The sequence below is a fragment of the Garra rufa genome, chromosome 9, assembly GCF_049309525.1.
Source record: "Garra rufa chromosome 9, GarRuf1.0, whole genome shotgun sequence".
Taxonomy (NCBI): Eukaryota; Metazoa; Chordata; class Actinopteri; order Cypriniformes; family Cyprinidae; genus Garra; species Garra rufa.
The window spans coordinates 40,115,538-40,141,183 of NC_133369.1; the positions used below are offsets into that span (position 1 = coordinate 40,115,538).

A 25,646-nucleotide genomic window follows, 5' to 3' on the forward strand; every position below is an offset into this window, starting at 1 on the left:
GAAGATATTTTGTAAATTTCCTACCATAAATATATCAAAACTTAATTTTGAATTAGTAATACACATTGCGAAGAATTAAGAACTTCATTTGGACATTTTCTTAATATTTAGATTTTTTGCTTTCAGCTTTTAGATGATGTATAAATCTGAATTTCAAATGGTTTTGTTGTCCATGGTCAAATATCAAAGCAAGGTTGTTTTTCAAGGACACATGCTTGTTTCTATGGTTTTTAAAGTTGTGTCACTTTTTGTCAACACTGTCAGACACAAAAAAAAAAAAAAAAAAAAAAAATCAGGGAATATCAGAGGCAACTGTCACTCTAACAGACGTCCTTGCCACATTCCACCTCTGCAAAGTACATCAATGTCAGACAGGCTTTGGTAAGTTTTAAAGTTTTAGAATATTTTAAATCCTAATGTTAATAGTTCCTGTGTCACACCATCTTCCAATTTCTGAGAAAATTATTTGAAATCTTTAGATCATTTTATTTTCCTTTAGCAGGTTCCATTGACATCTAGCATCAACAGAGAAAAAAAATGGCTACTAGATGAACTCCAGTTGTATTGTGAAAGAAATGCCAAACTCATCAACACTGTTAGATGGCAGTGGTGATAGGCCAATGATGGAGTTCACAATTAAGTCGTCATATTTTTGTAGTTTTCAGGTCAGTGACCGACTTGTGTTAAGGCAATGATCTAGGGAAGAGTTCAGAAACAAATCTGCTGCATTGACGGTTCACGGAAGCATGTAGCCTTCATTATCCATAACATAAGATTGGAACAACTAGGACTCTAGAAAATGTCTGCCAGCCCCTATCCAAGCTGACAGAGCTTGAGAGGTGAAAAGGTGAGGCAAAGAATGGCAGATAATTGCCAAATGCAGATGTGCAAAGCTTGTCACATCATACCCAAAAAGACTTGAGGCTGTAAAGGTGCTTCAACTAAGTACTGAGTTATACTTGTGCAATGTACTTTATTTCAGTGTTTTATTTTTTAAAAATTTGTAAAATTTGCAAATCTGTTTTTTGCTTTGTCACTATTATGGTGTATGGAGTGTAAATTGATGTGGGGAAAAACTAATTTAAAGCAGTTTAACATAATGCTGCAACAAAATGGTGTGAATACTTTTGCAAGGCACTGTACCTCTAAAAAGTGCCTTAAAAGTACAATATTAGTACCTTTTTTTCTGAGAGTGTACGAGAAACGCTGTCCAAGATACAAAGTGGGGGACATAAGGGTGCAGTTAGGAGATAAAATCAGACTTTGAGAAACAAAGTCACAATTACGAGAAATACAGATGTATTTCTTGAAGATAAAATTGTAATTAGCTTTATTTGCCCATACAATTCACATAAACTCTCCAAGAACAGAGTTGTTAGACATATCACCACCTTTATTTAGGGTCATGTACAGCAGATGGTTCTTTTGCAGTGTCACAGAGCTCCTCTAAAACGAGCTGTGACAACATCGAAACTGATGGAATCTCATTACAATCATAATTGTATGACAATTTTAGTGCAACAACAGACATGTAACATGCCTAATGCAGTAAAGATGTTGGTTGTACAAGACCATACAAAAACAACCTTGTGTTTGTTTGTTTGTTTGTTTGTTTGTTTGTTAGATATATCTATGGCAAAAGTGAGTTTGCATTTGTCCCCTTTTTCAGCAAGGACAGAAAGATGCCATGGAAAAGCAAAAAAGAAACAAAAAATGTCTCAACTGTAGGTCAAAAAGAAAGGAAAAGCAAATAAGCTCAGATCACAGAAAGGAAAATAAAAGACAAAATCCAAAGTCTAGGATTCATGGTAAAATCCAGTGCAAACTATGTCTTTTCTGCAAGATGTATGCCAACTACAAACTAAAGAAAGTGATCAAAGCAAGAGAATATATATTGATTCCTAGCCTGTCTATGTCTACACAATAGCTACACAATGTCCCTGAACAATAGGGTCTGCACAGTACTAGAAGAAATTAATTGTAGAAATTTCAAGTTGGAAGGTTTTCCAAATACAAACAGCAAGTCCACACCAATGAACTTTCATACTGCTCAGATTTAGCATCTCTATAAAGCTGAAGATAGCTGTACTTTTCCTTTTTGCAGTTTTACATGTGCACTTTTTAGGGCTGTAATATCGAATGTCGATTCCAAAGCACCAAAAGTTTTTTTTTTTTTTTTTTTCAAAAATCTGACACTGGTCAAAAAAAAAAAAAAAAAGGAATGACATTTGTGTGTGTGTGTGTGTGTGTGTGTGTGTGTGTAGTGCAGTTTACTTAAGGAATTAACACTCTTATACAGTTACCTGATATGTGATAAGAGAAGAGAGTGTATTATTAACTGACAGTTAACTAGTAAAACCAACGCAGGTTTAAGACAATTTCAGCCTAGGACACTTCAGGCAAAACAAAAAGAGAACCAAAGAAATTCGGCCTGCTTCGTACGATGACATAAACAGAAATTCATCTTTTTGTTTGTCCTTTCTTCTGTCAAACATTAAATAAAAAACATATCAAGCATATGTCAGTTAGGCACTCATGATGTGATAATAAAATGAGTGCGTGAGATAATAAAAAGAGTGCTTGCATTTCCCTCACGTCCACCTCTGGATTTAGGCTTAACATTGCACAATATCACGGAAATTGCTTTTTTTTTTTTTTTTTTTTTTGAAGATTAAACATCTAGTCTTTTCTGTTTGCATCATTTCAAGCTTCATTGCATATAGATTTCTTTGCCAGATTTCTCACGCTAGCAAAGTAAATGTCAATTTAAACCTATAACACCGAATGAATTCATTCATCTATCCGCCCGCTTGACCAGTCCTTACAGGTCGGGGCAAAATAAATTAGCCGTACAGGAAGGAAGCACCCAAACTTAAGAGATGGTGAAGCACACTTACATACGATTAAAGCTTATCATCCACAGTGTTTTAAAAGCCTCAAATGGTTCTATCAAAATGTAAACCCCACTTATCTAAACCAGTCAGGTAACTGGAGCTTCCATACTTAAAAACTTTAAGTTTTAAACTTGTTTATATTTATATTTTAGCTTACTGTAATGTAGCACCAACAATTTTTCATGGCAAGTTTTGGGTCTCTAGACTCTATGGTGCACTTAAGAGATAGTCAAGAGAAAAGGAAAAGAAATATCTGAACTAAAAAAAAAAAAAGAAAAAAAAGAAAAAAAGAAAAAGAAATAGAAAGAAATACCCCCAGACCAGAGGCTGACCAATCGCTGTAATTCCCCTGGGAAGAAAAAGTGCAGTCACAGTTATCTCCAGGACCTAGGGTAGAAAAACCCTGTCTCCCAATCTTCCTCTGACGCAGCTAGTGGGGCGACTCCAGCATCTCCATTAGGAAAGTGTCAATGGGGGTGTCTCCAATCAGTTTAAAGAAGAAAAGGTGCTCCAGACACTTAAGGCCAATGGAACGCAACGCAGGAAGTCGGAGGAGGAGCTTGGCAAACCTGTGAATAAGCGAGCGAGTCATTTTTTAGTGTCATGCTTTCACAACTTCATGTCTTGATAACGTATGACTGCTTATGACATTTATGAATGACAGTGTGAAGTACACTTAAGGATTTCACAATACAAAAATGTCAGTAAATCATAAAAGAGATCATTTACGTGTAGTAGGTTTATAGACACAACACAAGTTTAATTGTGAGCGAGACAATGGACAAAAAAATGAATCACGCACAATATAAATGTGCTATTTCAGCACTTGCTTAGAAGGGTCATGAACTGAGGAATCAAAATTCCCTAATTTTTTGGACATATAAAAGGTCATTGTGCTATTAGTCTAAAAACGGCTTATATTGAAGCCAATCTGCCAAAACGACAGGTTGTGATAAACTTTATTTTTAATGAGGATCCAGATCGCATCAGTAAGAACTTTGTCCTTTGTTCACTTCATTTTACTGTGGATTCATTTACAAATTTGATGCAAGATTTTCAGAATGACCGAAACTAAGGGTGTGTTTACACTTGACATTTGGTTCGATTAAAATGAACTGTGGTGCGATTGCCCAGTTAGTGTGGTTCATTTGAGTAAGTGTGAACGCTGCCATCCGAACCCTGGTGTGCACCAAACAAGCGGACTGAGACCACTAAAAAGATGGGTCTCAGTTCACTTCCAAACAAACTCTGGTGCGGTTCTAATGAAATATGAACGCAACACGGACCAAATACCTCTAAACGAACCAAAAACAGGAAGTAATGATAAGATGCAATGCTATGCGACATGATTTCATGAAGGGAACAAGCGGTGTATCCAAAACAAAATGAGCAGAGGACAAACATGGAGCAACGAGGAGGTGAAGTGCCTTTTATGAGCTCTTTGTTAGTTCGAAGTGGTGAAAATCAAATCATATACACACTAGGGGTTGCACCGTCTAGCTAACTAGACGACTTTAACGCTCTGCCATGACACTTTAAGCTTGACGTCAACTAGTCGCTGGTCCTATTGAAGGTGCAACAGGATAAGAAGTCTTTGAAGTCCACATTTACGTTTACATTTACTCACTTATGACTTTATATAAATGTAATCTTTACAGCACTACTCTATCTGTATCTGATTTAGAACGAGCAGAAATGTGTGAGAAATATAACGACCCAAAGACAAATAAACTGATAAAAGTGAGCTATTATAGGAGCAATAGCCATGTAGGCAGTGCTGTGTCATATGCCATAGTTGTGCACAAGGTGTTTGAGTCTCAGCTCAAGGTTTAGGTGTATTTGTTGAATAATGATGTCAAATGCGACTAGTCGACTTTTAGCACAAAAAAAAAAATCTGAAGTCGTTCAACCCCTAATACACACAATAATGAGCACGCTTAGTCCAGCAGACGGCATTAGTTGTAGTCGACTTAAAGCCGCACTGAGCGGACCAATCAGTGAATAGGTACTTTGATGTCATACACCCGCAGTGCCGATTTAAGTCGAATGCACCTTTTCCTTTTGTTTGGAGTGTTCCGTGAGCTCCGTCACAAAATGTACGTCATTCAACCCGACCAATCACGCTGTGAATGTATCACTATGCCTTTAGGTTTGGTATCTTTAGGCTAAGCGGACCAGAACCAAATGTATAATTTTCCTTTTTGGTCCGGACCAAATTAACCAAACAAATCGAACTAAGTGTGAACACACTCTCAAAGACAACGCTGTGCCGAATATATTGGTTCCGACAGCAATGTTCCAACACACAAGTGTGAGTAACTGAAATTAACTTTAATTACGTGATCACTACTGCTTTGTCTGTTATTACAGATAGTTTGATATGTACTAAGTATGTGTGTGTTTTTAACTTAAATCTCAACTGCGTCCATCTATGAGGGATGTAGGCTGTCTGTAAGGCCAATCATACCAGTGGGTGTTTACTTTCGAGTCTACAATCCGCCATACCTTTTCAAACAGAGGATTCCAATCAGAAGAGTCAAAAACAGGACAGAAAATAGCCTTTTACTTCTAAATGACGTTTTTTGATGTAAAAATCTTGAAAACATTAAGTGGACCTCAGAGAACATCGCACTACAAAATAATTTAAAAAATGCAGTTCATGACCCCTTTAAACTGGATTGTGGGTACTTGGTGATAACATTTAGGTTTTGTCACTGAAATACGACGAGGGCTTTTAGGGAATTTGTGTCTGTACAGAACACTCACCTCCCCTGCTGATCTGGGTATTTCTGTTTGCAATATGACTCCAGGGACGCGTACACCTTCTCTCTGAGAAGCTCCACCTCGCTGCTGCTAGTCAGACCTTTGGCATCTAAGAAAAATTGGAAATATTCAGCAGAAACATACACCATTCTTTGGGTTTTTCTCCAGTTTTGATGACAAAGGTGTGCAAAACATATATGCTGCCAGGATGCCAGTGAAGGTGTTCACACACAGTGAGTTCAAAGTAATAGACCATTATTTAGATGTGCCAGTTAATTACTGTTAATGACCTATACCTGATAATAGAACTGCTTAACCCTCATAGACCGAGACAGCCGGCGGCGGCTAAAATAGATATTGTTCTTCAGTGATATCGCATTTGTCTCATTTGGATATTCAGAGGCTCCGTGGTGAGCGTGATTACGTCATCACATTTCCTCAGCACTGATTTGTCAGATGAAATCAATACGTTTCGGTTCTCTGAGCCAAACAGGGACCATTGTTGATGCTTAGTCCCACCCCTGTGCCCCGATTGGTTCAAACTGTCATCTATTCTACCAATAAACATAGGTTTTGGTCTTTTGAACCACCGATTAGTACGTTTCTTTACAAATCTGAACAAACACAAAGTGAAAGCAAAGTGCGTCGTGCTTGCATGAAAACAAACACAAAATAACACATTTGCATGACAGCATTCTTTGAAAATGTACAGAAACACTCATAACAGAGCCCTTTGACATAACACCAGTGCTTAATTTGAGCCGGATCCTGTTCCGGAAAATGTCAGATTTTGGATTTTTGCGTTCCGGTATTTGTTTTTAAAGATCCGGCATTAACAAGTACATTAGATCGTGACAGTGCGTGCGTGCAAACAAGACAGAGCAAGCGCAGGTTTATGTAGATGAATTTGGAGGATGCGTGTTGGTCTTCAACATGTTTTAGCTTCATGTTTTTAAGTACAAAATCGCTCTCATTGATTGGTGCTTACTGCTTAACCCACTCTCTCCAAATGTCCACTACTCGCAAAACATATTTAGTGAGCAGCGGAATGTTTAGAGAGAGAGAGAGAGAGTGTAATATTAGAAATAATAGGATACCAAATCAAACGAAACATATAATGTATAAACATTATAAACACTATAAACATAGTTAGTTAGCCAGACTCCAAAACAAATCATTTAAGGTATTCAGAACAAAAAAAGAATAAAACAAAATATATAAACAAAGCGAAACTAAAAGGCGTTGGGCTCACGTAGCCTACCTCTGGTATTCGGCACAAATCCAAGTGTTTCCATATTCGCAATGTATTTCAATGATAAACTATTATTAATAATGCAGACTAGGCTTTGTACTTTACGTTCGTATATCGATAGAAAAAAAAAAAACACTTCAGCAGAAATGCGCTTGGCATAACAGCAGAGTGGACCGATTATACTAGGCTATAGACATTTTAAATTGACCAGAGTAATATATTAAATGTTTAATTGACTGTATTTTATTTTGATAATGTACAGACTGCAATGTCAAGTTTGAATTGCTAAAATATGTGGTGTGCACGAGGCGCTGGCGCAATCGAATAGCTAAAACATAAAATACTCTATTTATGGTCATACAGAAAGAGTTGGACATAATTCCGTTAAGTGTTTTATTATAGCACGGTTACAGGATGCGCGTTCTCTCATGTCGGTTCTCGGTTTCATTTTCGTGAACTTGTTTGCGCAGCGCCGTACCTACATTGGTTTTAAATGTGTTAATAATTTAAGTCAGATATATATATTTTTTAAATGTATAACTCTCTCATATGTAGACTATGATTGTATTTTATTTTTAATGTAACTTTTCCATCATCCTGCGGACTTATTTTTGACCCAGGGTTTGTGCCCTAGGCTGCAGTCCATGCAGAAACTTAAACTATGCGCTTATAGTCGTGGCATAATTGAATGTTCCGGTAAAACTGAAGTTGTATTGTCAGAATCGGTCACAGCGCCTTTTTAACTGCTGTTTTGGATCCGGCAATTATTCATTTACAAATCAAGCACTGCATAACACAAACCAAAAACAAGGATGAAACAGCAGTAGATATCGGATAAAGCACTGGAATGTAGGTTTTCGCGTCACCAAGCGATCTCCCGGTAAAATAGATTCCGAAGCAGCCAGCAGATCCATCTATTTGGTTGTTATATTATGTAACTAATTATTACATAGTTTTTAAAGATTTAAAGATATTTGCACTATTTTTTCGGTTGCACTCTGTATATTTCTCTCTCATTTTGTGTGAAGTTTGTGAATAATTTGGACTGTTTATTTTTTTGTTGTTGTTGTTGCACAAGACAATTTGTGCAATTTGTCTTGTGCTACTTTCTACACTGTTTGTGTTTATTGTTTGGATTAAGAATATATTTATCTGAAATAGTAAATTATCAATATATCCTGAAATGTTTTTGGACAGGTCTATATTGCCAATACACTAAATGGGCCTGTTTTTCACTGAAAAGCGCCTATAATAATAATAATAATATGGTAATAATTGGCTATAACTTGCTTGGGGAATGTCATATACAGACAAAATTTTATTTGGAAGTGTAAAACACCTAAATACAAATTGTTAAAGAAAAAAATCCAAACTTCAGGAGTTTTTGTTTGAGTACACAGTAAAAAACACCCAATTGTTGGTAGCGTTTTTTGCTAAAATTCTGGAAATTCACTAAATTTTTAGAGAAAACCAAAGGAAAATTGTACTTTTAAATTAGCTAGACATAAAGTTCAAGTTCTTATGATTATAATGATATATGACAATTGATGTTGACTGCTAGAATAGGTCTGAAAAAACAAAGAAATATACAGGTGCCTCAGGTGCCCCAAAAATGTTCTAGGTCTTTAAGGGTTAAAGGAGAAGTTCACTTTCAGAACAAAAAGTTACAGATAATGTACTCACCCCCTTGTCATCCAAGATGTTCAAGTCTTTCTTTCTTCAGTCACAAAAAATTGTTTTTTGAGGAAAATATTTCTAAATTTTTCTCCATATAGTGGACTTATATGGTGCCCCGAGTTTGAACTTCCGAAATGCGGTTTGAATGCGGCTTCAAACGATCCCAAATGTGGTTGTAAATGATCCCAGCTGAGGAAGAAGGGTCTTATCTAGCGAAACAATCATTTTTTTTCATTAAAAAATACAATTTAAATACTTCTTAATCTCAAATGCTCGTCTTGTCTTGCTTTCCCTGAACTGTATTATGTGAACTGTGTATTCTGGGTTAAGACAGTTAGGGTATGTCGAAAAACTCCCATCGTATTTTCTCCTTTAACTTCAAAAATCATTTCAAAGTCATCCTACATCGCTACAGAAGTAATGGGATGGAAGTGTTTCGACATACCCTAACTGTCTTTAACCGGGAAAAAAGTTCAGGCAGAGCGAGACAAGATGAGCGTTGGACTTTAAAAAGTAGATAAATCGTATTTTTTTCTGAAAACAACCAATCGTTTTGCTAGATAAGACCCTTCTTCCTCGGGTGGAATCGTTTAAAACCGCATTTGGGATTGTATGAAGCCGCATTTAAACTGCATTTTGGAAGTTCAAAATTGGGGCACCATTGAAGTCCACTATATGAAGAAAAATCCTAAAATGTGTTCCTTAAAAACTATTTATTTACGACTGAAGAAAGAAAGACGTGAATATCTTGGATGACAAGGGGGTGAGTTTTTGTTGTGGAGGTGAACTTCTCCTTTAAGGCATTTACATGACACATTTTCAGGTTAGAAGAAGTACAATTCTTCATGTCGCTCCAAACCAGCAGATATTTTAAACAATGTTTATTGGATTAGTTAAATCCAGAAAAAAAAATTCCTGAAAAATGTACTCACACCTATGTCATTCAAGATGTTCATGTCTTTCTTTCATTAGTCAAAATGAAATTAAGGTTTTTGAGGAAAAAAAAGGTCTTCCAGTGGGTTCAAAAATAAAATGTATATACTTTTTAACTACAAATGCTTGTCTTGCACTAGCTCTGAATCCACGACTATATGCATTACATAGTTAGTCACATTGGAAAGGTCACCATCATTTAAGCGAAAGTACCATCTCAGTGTTTACAAAGCGAACAAAGTTTACAAAGTCAAACGACCTTCACAAAAAATGTTGGACGATTTTGAAGTTGGAGGAGAAATCAAATGACCTTTTTGAACCACATGAATTAACCACGTGTGATCTTTCCAAAACGTGTGAAGTCGTAGATGCGCATTGCAGAACTACTTCAAGACGAACATTTGTGTAAAAGTATATATATATTTTTTTTTTTAAGAAAATGACTGAACGTTTCACTAGACAAGACCCTTATTCCTCGGCTGGGATCGCGTAGAGCCCTTTGAAGTGACATTGAAGCTGCAATTTGGACCTTCAAGTCGCTGATCCCTATTGAAGGCCACTATATGGAGAAAAATCCTAGAATGTTTTCTACAAAAAACTCTTTTTTTTTTTTTTGGACTGAAGAAAGAAAGACATGAACATCTTGAATGACATAAAAGTGAGAAAATTATCAGGAAATTTTAATTCAGGAGTGAACTAATCTTTGAAAAATTTTTGTACATACAATCAATGTCAGTTGGGTCCAAAACAACATTGGACCCCATAAACTTTCACTATACGAAAAAAAAAAAAAAAACACTGAGACATCGGGTTCTGCAAAACAAAAGCATGTCATGTTTGGAACAACGCAAGTAAATTATTCAACAACGTTGAGTAAATTATCGACATTTATTTTTATTAATCTGAACAAGTCAAATTCAGAAATATCTGAATATCATTCATTTTTAGATAAACCTAAACAAAATGCTTACCTGGGTTAAACAGAACTATGGCACGCAGACAGCCAAGTTCAGTTTTGTCCATTTGCATATCACGCATCTTACAGACCAGCTCAGTCAGCACCCTGCAGAGGTGTAAAACAATAACAATAATGATCATTCTACAAAATAGATCTCATTCACCCCAAAGACAGAATTATAGGGTGGCTTTTTATTTCAAAAACATCCACACAGGTATGAAGTAAACACAACAAAAGCAGGTATTACCTGTCGAATAAGGCTCCCACCTCTGCACTATGTGCACTCTCCCTGCACAGACATTATGAACATGTTAAGCATTTAAAATGACTATATTGTTAAAGAGTTGTAAACACAGACTTCAGTGTGACCTGTCAAAAAAGGCCTCCACGCCCAAGTTGTGAGGGCTGTCTCTGGGCACATGTAGACCTGTGGCCAACAGAATCTCATCCGTCACGCTGATGGAGCGATGGGAGAAGGCAGCGATCAAGAGCTCATTCCATCCTGTTCCATACCAAAATATCACATACATACAGTTTTCATGTACATTTATCTTAATATAAAACAGACAGCGACAAGTGAGTGCGAGAAAGTCAGATGCTCCTACCAGCCCTGAGCAGAATGACTTGATCATCCAGGGGCAGCTCAGAGAAGTGAGGGACTCTTTTGGCCCACTCCACCAGAGTGAACAGCTGTTTGTCTGCAGCCTGGCAGATATTAGTGACTGGATCATTGGGCTGGAGAACAGAGAAGTCAGTGGAGGAGAGAGTTAGCGCAAATTCCACTGGCACTTCTGGACAACATAAAGAGAATCTGAGAACTGATAAACGTCTGAGTGCTTTATTCTTTGTCAATCTGTCTGTGGGAATATTCAACTCCAAACACTGAGAATTCAAAAGATCCTAATCTCTACATCAGCTCTGGGAATACCAGCATTTAAACAGCTTTAAATAAGGGCTGTTTTTCACCCACCAGGAAGCGGATTTTGCCAGGCAACAGTCGGCAACAATCAATGCTTGGCATAACTTTGCAAAAGAATCGCTTACAACCTTTAAACCAACCTCTGCGACTACCATTTCAAGGCAACTGCTGACATGAATGCCAATATTCTGATAACTCCCAAACCAATAATTCTGTAACGCATATAAAGCGTGTTAAAAATCAGGTCACTCATCAAAATGTAATCATTTGCGTATATGGCTCAGAGTATTCCATTTATGTGAGTTGTGATGTTACGACTCTGGAGTATTCCAGAATGCTCTGGGGGAAAGGGAAACTTGTATGAGCTTGTGAGGTTTCTGCGGATTCAGCATTTTGACTGTTCCACTTCGGCTGCATGAGATGAGAACATTTTTATTATTTCTTGGCTCAAGAAAGAGTCGGCGTGTACAATACATTTCCTCTTCCCCTACCACGAAACACTCACTCTGACTGGATGCACTAACATCCACAGTAAGGACAACTTTTGGAAACACTGGGCCAAAAAAAAAAAAAAAAAGACTTTTGGGTTCCACTTTATATTAGGTACTTGCATTAAAAAATAAGTACAATGTAACACTTTTTTTTGCTATTGAGGTGGGACACGAGTAAGGTTATGGACAGGTTTGAAGGTTTAAGGTTGGGTTAAGGTGTAAGGGATGGGTCAACAGTTTAACTATAAACGTCATTACAGAAATTAACTACAGATTTAATTACATGCAGGTATTTTGAAAATGTAAACATGCATGTGCACAACAAGTGCATTGTATTAAATGATTAACTTAAATGCAAGTACATAGTAGTTAAGGCTACCTAACATAAAATGGGACTGACTTTTTCAACAATATAATTTATTATAGACTTCATTATAGAATTCATTAAGACTGAATTGAACTATACAGATCTAAAACCAATGCAAGTATGTATTATAAGTGTGAATATAAATGTCAGTGTTCTTCACTGCAGTGTGAACTTTAAACAACCTATACACAAATAAATGGTATTTTGGCCAAGAATGGTTCCAAGTTCCTTAATTACATTATTTGTTCTGTAGACTTTCCAAATAACAAGCTTAACATGCAGCCACGAGTGGCGTGTAAAAATACTCACTGAACCAGTGGCATCAGAGTGCAAGTCTGATCTGTGCTCTACGGTTGTCTCGGCCTCCAGGATTTTCTCCACGGGCATCTCCTCATTGGCTGAACTGCTGCATTCATAGTCTCCATCCCGCTCCTTATTCTTCTGACGCTCTTCCTGAACAGCTGAGGGAGGATAAGAGTGGAAAATCAGAAATGTCAAGGAATCAGCTCAGCTATCTGTACATCATTGGGTTGTGGCGCCAAGTGGTACATGATCTGATTATTTACAGTCATTACAATTATTATTGTATAAAATATATATATTACTGTATACAAATAAATAAATAGTGAATAACTGATTATCGATTTTCTATATTATTTTACCATCAGTATCCATTTCAACATGTTCATTGAAATAATTTAACAAATTAAACTTTGGGATCAGCAGGATTTTTTATGCTTTTTTAAAGACGTTTCTTATGTCTTATTCTTTTATTCGTCTCTTTCTTATTCTTTTATCAAAATACAGAAAAAAGCAATATTGTGTAAAATATTGTAAAATACTGTTTTTCTATTTTAACATTTATTCCTGTGATCAAAGCTGAATTTTAGCATCATTACTCCAGTCTTTAGTGTCACATGATTCTTCAGAAATCATTATAATATGCTGATTTATTATCAGTGCTGGAAACAGTGCTGTTCAGTATTTTTTAGGAACCTGTGATACTTTTTTCAGGATTTTTTGATAAATAAAAAGTTAAAAAGAACAGCATTTATTGAAATTGAAATATTTTCTAACAATATACACAAGAGTTAAACAAGAGTTTGGGGTCAATACATTTCAATTCTTTCTTTTTTGAAAGAAATTCATACTTTTATTTAGCAAGGATGTGTTAAATTGATAAAAACCTGATAGCAAAGACTTCTATTGTTGAAAAAAAAATTATATTTTGAATAAATGCTATTCTTTTTGACTTTGTATTCACCAAATGACACTGAAAAAAGTATCACAGGTTCCAAAAAAACACTAATAAATGAGCATATTAGAATGATTTCTGAAGGATCATGTGACATTTAAGACTGGGGTAATGGCTGAAGAAAATTCAGCTTTGCATCACAAAAAAAAGCAGTATATATATATATATATATATATATATACACACACACACACACACACACACATATATATATATATATATAAATATTATGTAAAATAAATGTGCATGAGTTCTATTTTTTAATTAAAATGATTATCTTAATGTCAAAATGTTATCTCGTACATCGCTCAGTCATTCTGTTCTCTATAATATCTGAACTGTCCATTTAAAATCCCTAATGGCTGATCATTCTTATTATTATAATTTTTTGGCCTTTTATATTAAGTACTAACCAGCTAGTAATTACAAGTCAAAAAAAAGATTAATTATACATGAACCTTCACTCCACATAACACAGCAATCTCAGCTCTTCAGATAATAATTCATGAACCACACAAAGGATTCCGTGAGTGAGGTGTTGAATGCAAATACTCAAGAGCTGTTCATAGAACCAAACGTCATGAAAATCATAAGTGGTTCTCAGTTCCCAACCCTAGTTTTTGTCCTGCTGGTTGTTCCCCGCCCACTGTTCCCATGACATGCTTTCCATCATCTGTCAAGAGCTGTGGACTAATTAGCTATTTGTTCTTGCATTGTTTAACTAAACCCATGAATCCATCGCTGTCATGCTATGACTAACACCACCTTCTCATATGACAACAATGCAGAATTTCCATCACATTATGCTGATCTACCATTAAACCCGTTCAAACACCAGATGCATTATGTAATGCTACTACAATGCCTTTCACCTGACTCGATTCTCCATCTAGACTACCTATATGTTTCTAAACATAGAGCTCATGTATTGCTTCATACTATAGATGAAATATCTTTAGTGGTGATTGGCTGACAGGTACCCACCCTCTCTTTTCATTCCCATGGCCAGGCACTTCTGATAGCGGCAGTACTGGCAGCGATTGCGCTGACGTTTATCGACCAGACACTCCTTGTTGTCCCTGCAGGTGTAGCTCAGGTCCTTCCTGACCGTGCGTTTGAAGAAACCCTTACAGCCTTCGCAGCTGTACACGCCATAATGCTTCCCTGCACACACAAAACATGGCCACATTATCTTTGAGCTGCAATTAAATTTCATTTTTCAAAACATTAATTGTAAACAACATTACCTGTTATTTTACAGACATTGCCCTATAAATACAATAAGCATCAGCTGTATACAAAGTGACCAACATTTGGTTTTAGACCACTGAAAATCAATATTATTTAACAATCTGAATATAGAGCTGCATTGAGATCCTCAAATCTATAGGGCTTAATGATGTAGGGCCTTGAAAATGCAGATTCCAAAAGAAAAGAACTAGAATCTATAATCATACTAAGGTATTTTTAACACTTCTTGAGTTACAGGCACGCAAACTTTGGAAAAAGAATATTTACGGCACTCCGGTGTGTTTTGACGGAAGGAAACAAGATACATTTCTAGTTTCAACATTATTTGCTCCTCAGACATTCCACTTTAAAAGAAAAAAAATATCATCTTTACGCAAAGTGACCCACATTTGGTTTTTGACTATGAAAGTGTGTCCAATTCAACATTTACTCCTGGAGACATTTAAAAAAAAAAAAACAATGTATGGCCTTAAAAATGAAGATGACAAACGGAAAGTTTGATAAGACACAATATCTAAAAGGTATCTAAAAAACTTGAAAAGTGCTTTTTCCCCATTTCTGAATGGTCACAATTGGCACATAATGTAACAATGATAGCTAAAATCAACAGATTTTACTAATAGACCTACCAATCTCTGTGTAAAAATAAAAATGGTGCTGCCATCTTTCTTAAGTCATTTTTACTTGTCTATAATTTGGTTCTGAATCTCAGATGAAAGAGTGAAACGATTGAGTCATTTTCCCAAAAAAAAAAAAAAAAAAGTATATACTTTTTACCACAAATGCTCGCCTTGCACAAGCTCAAGTTCCTGCATTAGTCACATTGAAAAGGTCACATGTCCAGAGTTTGAAATTAACACCCTTTAACCCACCAAATGTATCATCATGATACATATTAAACCCAGCCTAATTGTACAGCATCTGCAAATATCTAGCATACTTGAACATACCCGACAAATAGCGGTGTGGAAGGCGTGCTGGTTTCCTATGCATTGAAGCAATAACGAAGAGTTGAAAAACAACACCGGACGTGAGCAGCGCAACCAAAAACAATAGAACCCATTATGATCAGTGACGCTGGCTTGTAGAAGTTATGAACGGCCAGTAACTATATAAAATTTTACTTTTTTTAGAAAATGACAGATCGTTTCACTCGATAAGACCCTTATTCCTTTGCTGGGAACGTGTAGAAGCCTTTGAAGCTGCAATGAAAATGCAATTTTGGAAAACCTCAACCTGTTGACCCCCATTCAAGTCCACTATATGGAGAAAAATCCTGGAATGTTCTCAAAAACCTAAATTTATTTTTTTGACTCCTTTTTGATTCCAGAAGTGAACTAATCCTTGAATTTATCATCCGAGTACACAATACCCTGAACAGCATCACGTTCTGTTACGCGGCAACCCTATTTTAATTAAGATCTTAAAACTGAATTGTAATTTAAAAACCAAAAATAAAAACTTTATCTTTGTCTTCTGAAAAAAAAAATGAATTGGGTGCATCACTAATAAAAAAAGCAATCTGAAAGCTAAAAGTTCTAGTACACACCCGAGGAACGGTCCCCACAAATGGCGCACATGCGTTTCTGGGACAGTATTGGCCCAGAGCCACTGACAGATTTCAAGCCAAAGGGGGGTTTCACATCATCAGAGCTGCTGACAGCATGTAACCCAGACACAGACATTGAGGAGTTTATCTGCAAGAGAATAATAGACAAGAAGTGATGAGAAAACCAAAGTCATCAGGAGCACAATAAAAGGCTACCAATACATCCCTTTTATTATATAGAGAAGTCCAGAAAAACTTGAATATGTGGCTCACTTGAGAGCTGCTGATGGGTCCATAGCCGACGGATGGGGTGCCGGGAACGCCGGGAGAGCCGATGGACGAGCTGACGGCTGACAGTGGCGAATCCACGGAGCTGACAGGGCTACTGACGGCAGAAGTGGAGGGCGGTATGGAGTTCATAGATGCGCGCTAGACTGGCCAATAGAGAGGAGACTGTTGATCGTTGATAATCTACTGAAAGAGAGTGGACACATAGAGGGATTTAGTCATGATACACTGAGTGCGTTGAAAGATTTCTGTAATATTTCTGGATATGTCATTAAAGTCCCAAGATGGTCATTTCAGTAAAGAATGGAAAAGAAAGCAAACCTGGTGCCATACTCACAATATCCACCATTTAAAATCTGTTCCTCTTGAGTATCTCAGAAAATATGGAAAAATATTGCGAGGCGTACATTAGGAAAGAAAACGAGGCGTTTTGTCTGTTGTTTACTGCTCTATTAATCCTTAGGCCGATGTCTAAGGCTGTGTTTCAAAAACTAAAGAATTGCCTACCTAGATAGCATACTGAGAAATCATAAGAGAGTTCGAAGGTTTTAAAATCAGTATATTATGATCTACGAATCAGTCTAAATAGGTAGCTCACTAGGTTCGAAACTTCGAACACGCCCACGTCGGCCAAAATGCTGGCTAGGTAGGCAGCTCACTAGGATTTAGGACGCAGCCCAAATCTGTTCCTTATAATCAGCCCCACCAAAACTGACACTATCAACGCTAATGTTTGCCAACTATCTATGCAATTGATAATATATGACTAAGACGAAAGAAACTGCGCTATAAACTCATCTTAACACGATTACGAGCGTTATTTTGAAGCTCCTGACAGCGTTTGGATTATTTATTATTTAGCACGCAGCGCGGAGCCCAGCTAACATGCTAATGACGGCTAACGGACTGTTTACGATTAAACGAAAACCATTTGGTCAACCCCTTTCATCCTTATTACCCTGTTTAAAACGCACAAATGACTCTATTTACGTATAATTATTATACTGTGCAGCATACCAACACTTGTATGCTAAAAAAACAAATGGCGAGACGAAATAATACGGCCAACCCGTGTTAGCTTAGCTTAGCCTAGCTCGTCCAAGTGTTTGTTTGTTTTTCCGTCATTTTTACAGAAGTTTGCAGAGTTTATATAAGCATATCGACTCCAGTCTCACCCATCAAACGCCGAATCCTCCGACAGCAACGATTCGTGTCCTTTAAAGCATCGTTTCATCTATATTTTACAGTTTACGCCATAAATGTTTGCGTCCAGACAAATACCTTGTTAGGCAAGCCTCCTAGTGGACACTAAGAGTTAGTTCACATAAGAAATATATGCACGCAAATAAATAAATAAATAAACAAATAATTAAATAAATATACACGCAGAAAAGTACTACATGTTCTTTTGGTTATTAAAATGTGTTATTTAGTCTGAAATCTCTGGAATAATCACATCATTATTATTCAAGAATAAACAAATCAAGTTAGCTGTCATTCTTCCTTTAATTATTATTCAATTAATGCATCACAGGAAGACACCTTTTTTTATTTATAAAGTGCAAAGGAGCAGTCAACTTAGCCTTCTATGGGACATTGTCATTCATAAATGACGCTTGGAAAATTGCATTAAAAATAGAATAATGTTCAGTTATGTGTGGAATGTTTTGGGTACACTGAAAAAAAAAAGAAGAATCTTGTGGACTTTCACTTGTGCCGTGATAATTGATTTGGATTTCCATGAAACAGAATGTTAAATTTGCTTTTGAAACACTTTGTGAGTGGAATTGCATCTAAATTTTTACACAAGAGTTTCAAATATCAGCACAAAAAGAAACGGAACGTTAATAAAGATATATAACAAAACAGCAAAAACTTTTCACTTCTTTTTTAGAGAGTGAAAATGCATGTAAAAAGCTCATTTTTAAAAATTACTTTAGTCCTAAATCTATGTAAAATGTGAAGTCATTTATTTTTTAAGATGTGAAGTCACGGTAAGTCCCAAATATACACCTGTTTTATACAGTATATCTTAACATTCTTACTTTCAAAGTCAACTTCTTGAATCACACAACAATGCAAGACACATATGCATTTGTGGCCTATTACTTTATATTACTGAACTCAATCTTACAAAAATAATCTAAACTATTTCTAGTTTTTCACATTTCTAAAATAGTATCAGCATTATTATGCATTATCAGATGCATTTTAAACACTTTTCAAAACTATTACAGAAGGTTCAAATGCTTACTGATGCTTCAGAAGGAAACACAATGCATTAAGAGCTGGGGGGTGAAAACTTATGAACAGAATGAAGATGTGTAGTTTTTTCTTATTTTGCCTAAATATCATTTTTTCAATTTAAAGATCAGGGTAAATGTAACTTATTTTTGTCTTCTGGAAAACATGTTAAGTATCTTCTGTAGCTTCTGAAGGGCAGTGCTTAATAATAATTTAAAAAAAAAATGTATTTAGGCAAAATAAGAAAAATGTACACATCTTCATTTTGTTCATAAGTTTTAACCCCCCAGCTCTTAATACATTGTGTTTCCTTCTAAAGCATCAGTGAGCATTTGTAATAGTTCTGTAATAGTTGCATATGAGTCCCTCAGTTGTTCTCAGTGTGAAAAGATGGATCTCAAAATCATATAGTCACTGTTGGAAATGGTTAAAATACACAGAAATGCTGAAAAAAAAAACTAAAAATGTGCGAAAACTTGTTTGTTCAACTATCGCTAAACAAAAAATAAATAAAATAAAAAATAAAGTGTATGCAAACTTTTGAAAAAGGGCATTTTTATAAATTCAACTATTATTTTCTCTTGTGGACTATATGTAAATGTCTTTTATGTGAATATCTCATATGTGAAATATCATTTTGTACGATGGTACGAGCCCTCTTATTTTGGTAAAATAATTAACATATTCTGCAAGGTGTATGTAAACTTTTGACATGAACTGTATATTTGTTATAAAAAAGTGACATTCTGCATGGTATATATGTACATCGTATTAAATTGTAGTAATGAGTATTTAGCAGTTTCTGAGAACCCATTAATGTTGTGCCCCATTGTTTGACTGAATATTTACACATTTCGTTAAATCATAGAGAGAAACTGCATGGTCATCTGAGATGATGAGGTGAACGTGCCACCTTTTCTTATGAAAAACATATGATGTGTCTATTTAGGGCCCACACACACATTCCTCAGGTGTGTCATTTCATTCGATCTGATCTGCAACATGACCTGTTCACCCTCATTCTCACACAGAATGCATGCCCGCATAATCGTTTTTCAACTGTCACAGCAACTTCATCATTATCTTTGAAAATATGCGCTCAGCATTCAGTACTGTAAGTAGTAACTTCATTCTGATCTAATGAAATATGTTGCAGAAGATTGTGGGAGTATGTGACGACATTATTTCTCAAGGGTATGAGAAGATAACAGGCTTAACAACATTCTTAAAACTTAGACTGCTTTTAGAACAGTCAGACTTCAATCGCACAGTCTACGAGTAAGAGCGTCTTAAGCTGATGTGAGTATTATATTTCTAAGTAAGTGTCATGCTTTTATTGGGATTTTAGAGTGTTTGCTCTCCTTCAGTTGAGTACTATAACATTACATGCCATGTAAACTTGTGATTTTGATTTGATGGTGTCAGATTGTGTTTAAAAGGAGGAAAAGAGGGCTGTATGGACCATGTATTGCTCACACACTGAGCTCGGTGTTGCTCCTGAAATTACAGCATCATGGTTTTCTTTCTCCTGGTTGTCTTTGGTAAGTGTTTTTTTTTTTAATTGATGCACATTTTATGATTTTGATCTATAAAATGGATGACACAAATTAGTAAAATGGTTTTCCACGTATATAAATGTTTTCAAGTGTTTGTAGTGCTTGGCATACCATGAATATTTGATTATCTATAATTGTTTTGCTCTTCTCAGGGCTTTTGTCCTTCACTTCAAGCCAAATATCTCACCAGTATCACTTCATAAATATCAGTAAGAGCTGGACTGAGGCTCAGAGATTCTGCCGCGAGATGTACACTGACCTGGCGACTGTAAATAATGAAGATGAGATGAAAATCTTGCTCAAAACCATAACTGATAATTCATATGATGCATATATTGGACTTTATAGAGGTGAGGTGTTCAGATGGCACTGGACCCTGCCAGACAGTCTGTACAATGAAAACACATACCAAAACTGGAAAAATAACCAACCAGATGAAAATAATAACGTGGGCTGTGCTGCAATGAACAATGGGAAATGGTTTAGTGATAGCTGTGACATACAAAGGCAATTTGTATGCTTTAATGGTAAGATTTTTAATGTAATGTTTTGTGTACAGATTTTGTACTTATTTTCATAAACATATTGACGGCAATCCAAATCTTTTGCTTGTCATTTGTCTGTAGCAACAACCAATAAAAAGGACATCCTAATTGAGGTGAAAAAATCCTGGAGTGAGGCACAAGAATATTGCAGAACTTTTCACACAGATCTGGCCAATGTCAGAACCCCCTCAGAAAATAAAGATATCAAGGACATAGCAAAAGAAAACGAAGTATGGATTGGACTATTTAAAGACTCTTGGTTGTGGTCAGATCAGAGCGATTCTTCTTACCGTTTCTGGAACTCAAGTCAGTTAAGTAACAACAGAAGAGACTGGGACTGTGTTGCAGTGATGGTGAACCAAACAGGGAAATGGAATGGCATTCAATGTAACACCACTCAGCCCTTCATATGTTATGGCGGTGCGTACGTTTTCTCTTCTTTGCCTTTAAAACTGGCCAAAAATAAGACATCCTTCATCTCTGTATAATACGCATCTAATCTGACTCCTTTACAGATCTGAAGTCTCAACCAACCACTAAACCAGGTATATTGCCAGCACAAACATTAAAGAAAAAAAATAATTTACTAATGATTTACTTACCCTCATTTAGTTCCAAATAGGGATGCACAATTTGGGAACTTTCAAACTGGGAAGCACAACTTGGGAATTTTTCAAACGGTCTTCTATTAAGCTGCACAGAAGAAAGAATGTCATACAGTTTTAAAATGACACAGGAATGACAGAATTTAATATTTGGGTGGAGAATTGCTTAAAAATGCAGTCAGAATTATATTATCTTTTGAATCTTTAACACTTGTTGTTTAACACATGATAAATGTTACAGCAAAAGCATTAACTATGCAATCTATTAACCAAAATGCTCTCATGGAAACAGCTACTCCTAGACCAGCAACAACTAATACTGAAGGGGAAAATACAAGCACACAACCAACACAAATACTTACTACAGGTCCAGAGCAAGGTAAGACAAGCTCTCTCATATGAATTTGTCTGTTTTTTAATAAATCATAAATGTTTTTTGAGTTCCCAAATTCGTATGAATTCGTACGCAGATAGCACCATACATCTGCAAGATGTCTGTTAAAGATCTCTTGATCTGGAAAGCATCTGCTGTGTACAAATGTCTGGCAGACGTCTGTAAGATGGCAGTTTTACATAGATTCTAATTCATAAACATCTTAAAGACATCTAATAGATGTCTATTTGACATCTGATAGGAAACGTCCTGTAGACGTGTTGAGCAAACTACATCTAGCTGATGTCTTGCAGATGTAAATGCAGACGTCAAATAGATGTATGTGGGCTATCAGGGTATGAATGACCTACTCCTAAACCTACGGGTCACTGGGTTCTAATCAAATTGTTTGAAAATCATACGAGTGAGGGCGTACAAATTTGTACGAACTAGCCACCACATAAAATACGTACAAATTGGTCGTGAGACAGCGTTGGATTATTCAGTTATAATTTCTGCAGGCCATGCCAGGACACGTGACCATCTTTATAGCTGAATTATAGCCTGATTTGTTAAAAAAAAAAAACACAGATTAGAAAACGGATGGTTCCGGATCTTAATTCTGGTTGAGCTGCATTCAAAGCTGTTGTAAATTACTTTACAAACATACACCTTTGTTGCAACCACAACCGTTTCTGAGGAACTACATTGTTTGGCGGAAGAATGATTTTTTAATAATACCATTTCACTTTATTTGCTGTTTTATTTTGTGAAACCTTACTACGTATATGGAATAACCATTTTATAAAAAGCAATAAGCCCCGTGAAGCCATGGCCTAACAATGCTCCTTATAAATTCACTGTAAACCACAGATCCTAGGGGGATTATTTCTTTATTCATTCATGAATGCAACACCACTTCTTTGTTGCTCTGAGACATGCTTTGGTTTTGAAGGCAGAGCAAAAATTGAAAAATAGTAACTGGTCAAAAAAACGTTACATAACATACCTTCTTGATTAATTAACTGTTGTACCAACTGTACACTAGCTTGTGTGATATTGCTATATTATATTTTAGTCTTATACTTTTTTGTAAAAATAAAAATTTTACTCTTATGCTTGCTGCCCTGAGTAGACACATTCCAAGGTTCAACAAATAGTACTTATAAAATTAGTTTAATATATTAAATGTATGCTATCATTTATCAAGTCATCAACTTTATTAACATAGAACTTTTTACAATACAGATTGTGTCAAAGCAGCTTCACAGTAGTAAACAGGAAAATATTTTTTTTTGTAACCCTTGTGCAACCTTATGGACATTTTTGTCCATTTCAGTTTTGTTATAAGTGTGCCTGTGTTGATGCCAACTGCATACATTTTTGCTCAGGTGTTTATTTTTATTGAAATTTTTATATTTCAAAATCAATTTTACCCTCTATACAAAAAAATACTCACACATTGAAACCCATTAAAACTGCAATTTTTTAACCCAGGGCCATTTGACTATAAAATGATGCAATTTTTGCTAACAGGCATTCATTCTATCGGCAAGGCTTCAAATTTGACATTTTTACAATGTTTTTACTAGATTACTAGATTTCAAATTCTGTAAATATTTTTTTTTTTTATCTAACACTAATTATAAATATCCGTGCCTCAAAATGAATGTTGTTGTTCTTCACTGACACAAGCAAGATCCTAATAAGCAAAGGAAAAAATTCTGCTCAGCATTTAGTATATGGAAATTACTACTATTTTTCATTTAAAAAAACAAAAAAAAAAACACCTGTGGCATTATGCAAACAGACCAGCATTTAAATGGTTACAATTCTGAAAATTAATGAATGTTTGATATCTATGGATAGAACAGATGCTGGTTAAAAAATCAGTGAAAGTGGGAAAAAACATGAATAAATCATATTTTTCATGACAATTTTTGGACATGGACATTTTTGTCTATGTTGCACCTATGTGTTACTTTTTTTTGAACGCACAAGGGTTAATGTTGCAGAATGCAGTCAATGCAGTTGAATTGATAATATACCCCAGACAGCACATGTACGTCTGCAAGATGTCTGTTAAAGATCACTTGATCTAGAAAGCATCTGCTGTGGACAAACATTTGATATACCTCTGTAAGATACATACATTAATTCTAAATCATAAACATCTTAAAGACATCTACTAGACCTCAATTTGACATCTGATAGGAAACGTCCTATAGACATATTGCAGATGAGCAAACACTCTAAAAACACATCTTCTAATTCTCAACTCTGGCCCTCGAGGTCCACTTTCCTGCAGAGTTTAACTCCAACCTTGATCAAACTCACCTGCCTTTAACTTTCTAGTAATGATGAAGAGCTTGGTTAGCTTGTTCAGGTGTTTTTGATTTAGGTGGGAGCTAAACTCTGCAAGAAAATGGACCTCGGGGGCCAGAGTTGAGAACTCCTGTTCTAGAGGTACACTGTAAATGCAGATGTCAGATACATGTGTGCTATCAGGGACAGTAGCTATTGCCTTGTGTTATACCATATTGAGCATTATACATTTTTCCTTATTATTGCACTTACAACTTCCCAAAGATAACCTGATTCTGGTCCGTGAGAACCTGACGTGGTCCGAAGCTGTGACTTACTGCAGAAACCACCACATAGACCTGGTCTCCATTCACACTGAGGAGCATCAGAACAGGGCAGCTAGAAAAGCTGTTGAAGCCTCCACTTCTCATGTATGGCTGGGTCTTCGTTACACCTGCACCTTCAACTTCTGGTTCTGGATAAAGAACAGAGAAGCAGGCTGCTACCAAAACTGGGCGTCTGGTCATGGGCCACATGGTTTTGAAGAGTGCGGGCTGTCAGGAGCTATGGAGTCCACTGGGGGGCACCATTGGGTCGGGAGAGCAGAGAGCGAGAGACTCAATTTCATCTGCCAAATATGTACTAATGCATTTTAACCATTAAGAACAATGGAAAACTATGAAGATGCAGTCAGTCGTGCACTTTTATTTGATCCTATACATTTTAAAGGATACTGAGATTTACGTGTTAAACATGATATCCAACCAAATAACTGTTAGCATCAAAAACAGGATGTTATATTATTTCTCATCTGGTTTATGAATTAATGTATTTTATTATTATATATTTTTCTTCTTTGTTTGGTTCTAATTTAAAGTTTGACAACAGGAAAGTGTGATAATTAGTGAGATAATTGCATAAAATGTAATAAGCACTTTATTATAATTGTTAATAACAGAAAACGTGATGTCTGATTAAGGTCATAACTGTAATTTGTGTAATAATACAAATACATTGTACATTGCATATTGTAATATGAATCATTTTTTAAAGACATTGTAATGTTGTACTAATACAAATAAAATATAATATTTGCTCAAGAATCTTGTTGCACAGCATAATGCTAATTGTCAAAGCTGTGGCTTTAGACCTCCTTATGAAATTATCTAAATGTTTCATAGGTAGTAAGTATTCAAATGACGTATTTTAGTCTATGACGTAGTTTTTAATAACTCTTTGTGTTTTGTGCCCCTTTCCTGCAGTCAGTTACAGGAACACAAGTGTGGTTTTCATTTGCTATATCTAGATCGGTTAATTTAAAGTGAAAGATTGTAATTAGAACTGTAATATGCTTTAACACTTCGTGTCATGAAGTCCATGAATGTTGCACCATCATGCTGTTCATACTTCTTACTGGCTTAG

The 25,646-nt window shown here is 35.9% G+C and overlaps 1 protein-coding gene across 2 annotated transcripts; it reads right to left on the reverse strand.

Annotated features, from left to right (window-relative positions):
* Positions 1-1,372: 1,372 nt before the first annotated feature.
* rxrbb (retinoid x receptor, beta b) lies at positions 1,373-17,897 on the reverse strand. 2 transcript variants are annotated; one of them, XM_073846478.1, is made up of 11 exons: positions 17,773-17,897; positions 16,583-16,783; positions 16,310-16,457; positions 14,494-14,673; positions 12,564-12,715; positions 11,083-11,212; positions 10,847-10,979; positions 10,725-10,766; positions 10,491-10,582; positions 5,661-5,766; positions 1,373-3,463 (listed from the first exon to the last, which is right to left on the reverse strand). In XM_073846478.1, the coding sequence occupies exons 2-11, from the start codon at positions 16,727-16,729 to the stop codon at positions 3,325-3,327; spliced, it is 1,269 nt and encodes a 422-aa protein (XP_073702579.1). In that variant the 5' UTR covers positions 16,730-16,783; positions 17,773-17,897; the 3' UTR covers positions 1,373-3,324. The 2 variants fall into 2 exon arrangements, with proteins under 2 accessions (XP_073702579.1, XP_073702580.1); XM_073846479.1 differs by having other exon boundaries at positions 16,583-16,780; positions 17,773-17,891.
* Between the last annotated feature and the right edge of the window lie 7,749 nt (positions 17,898-25,646).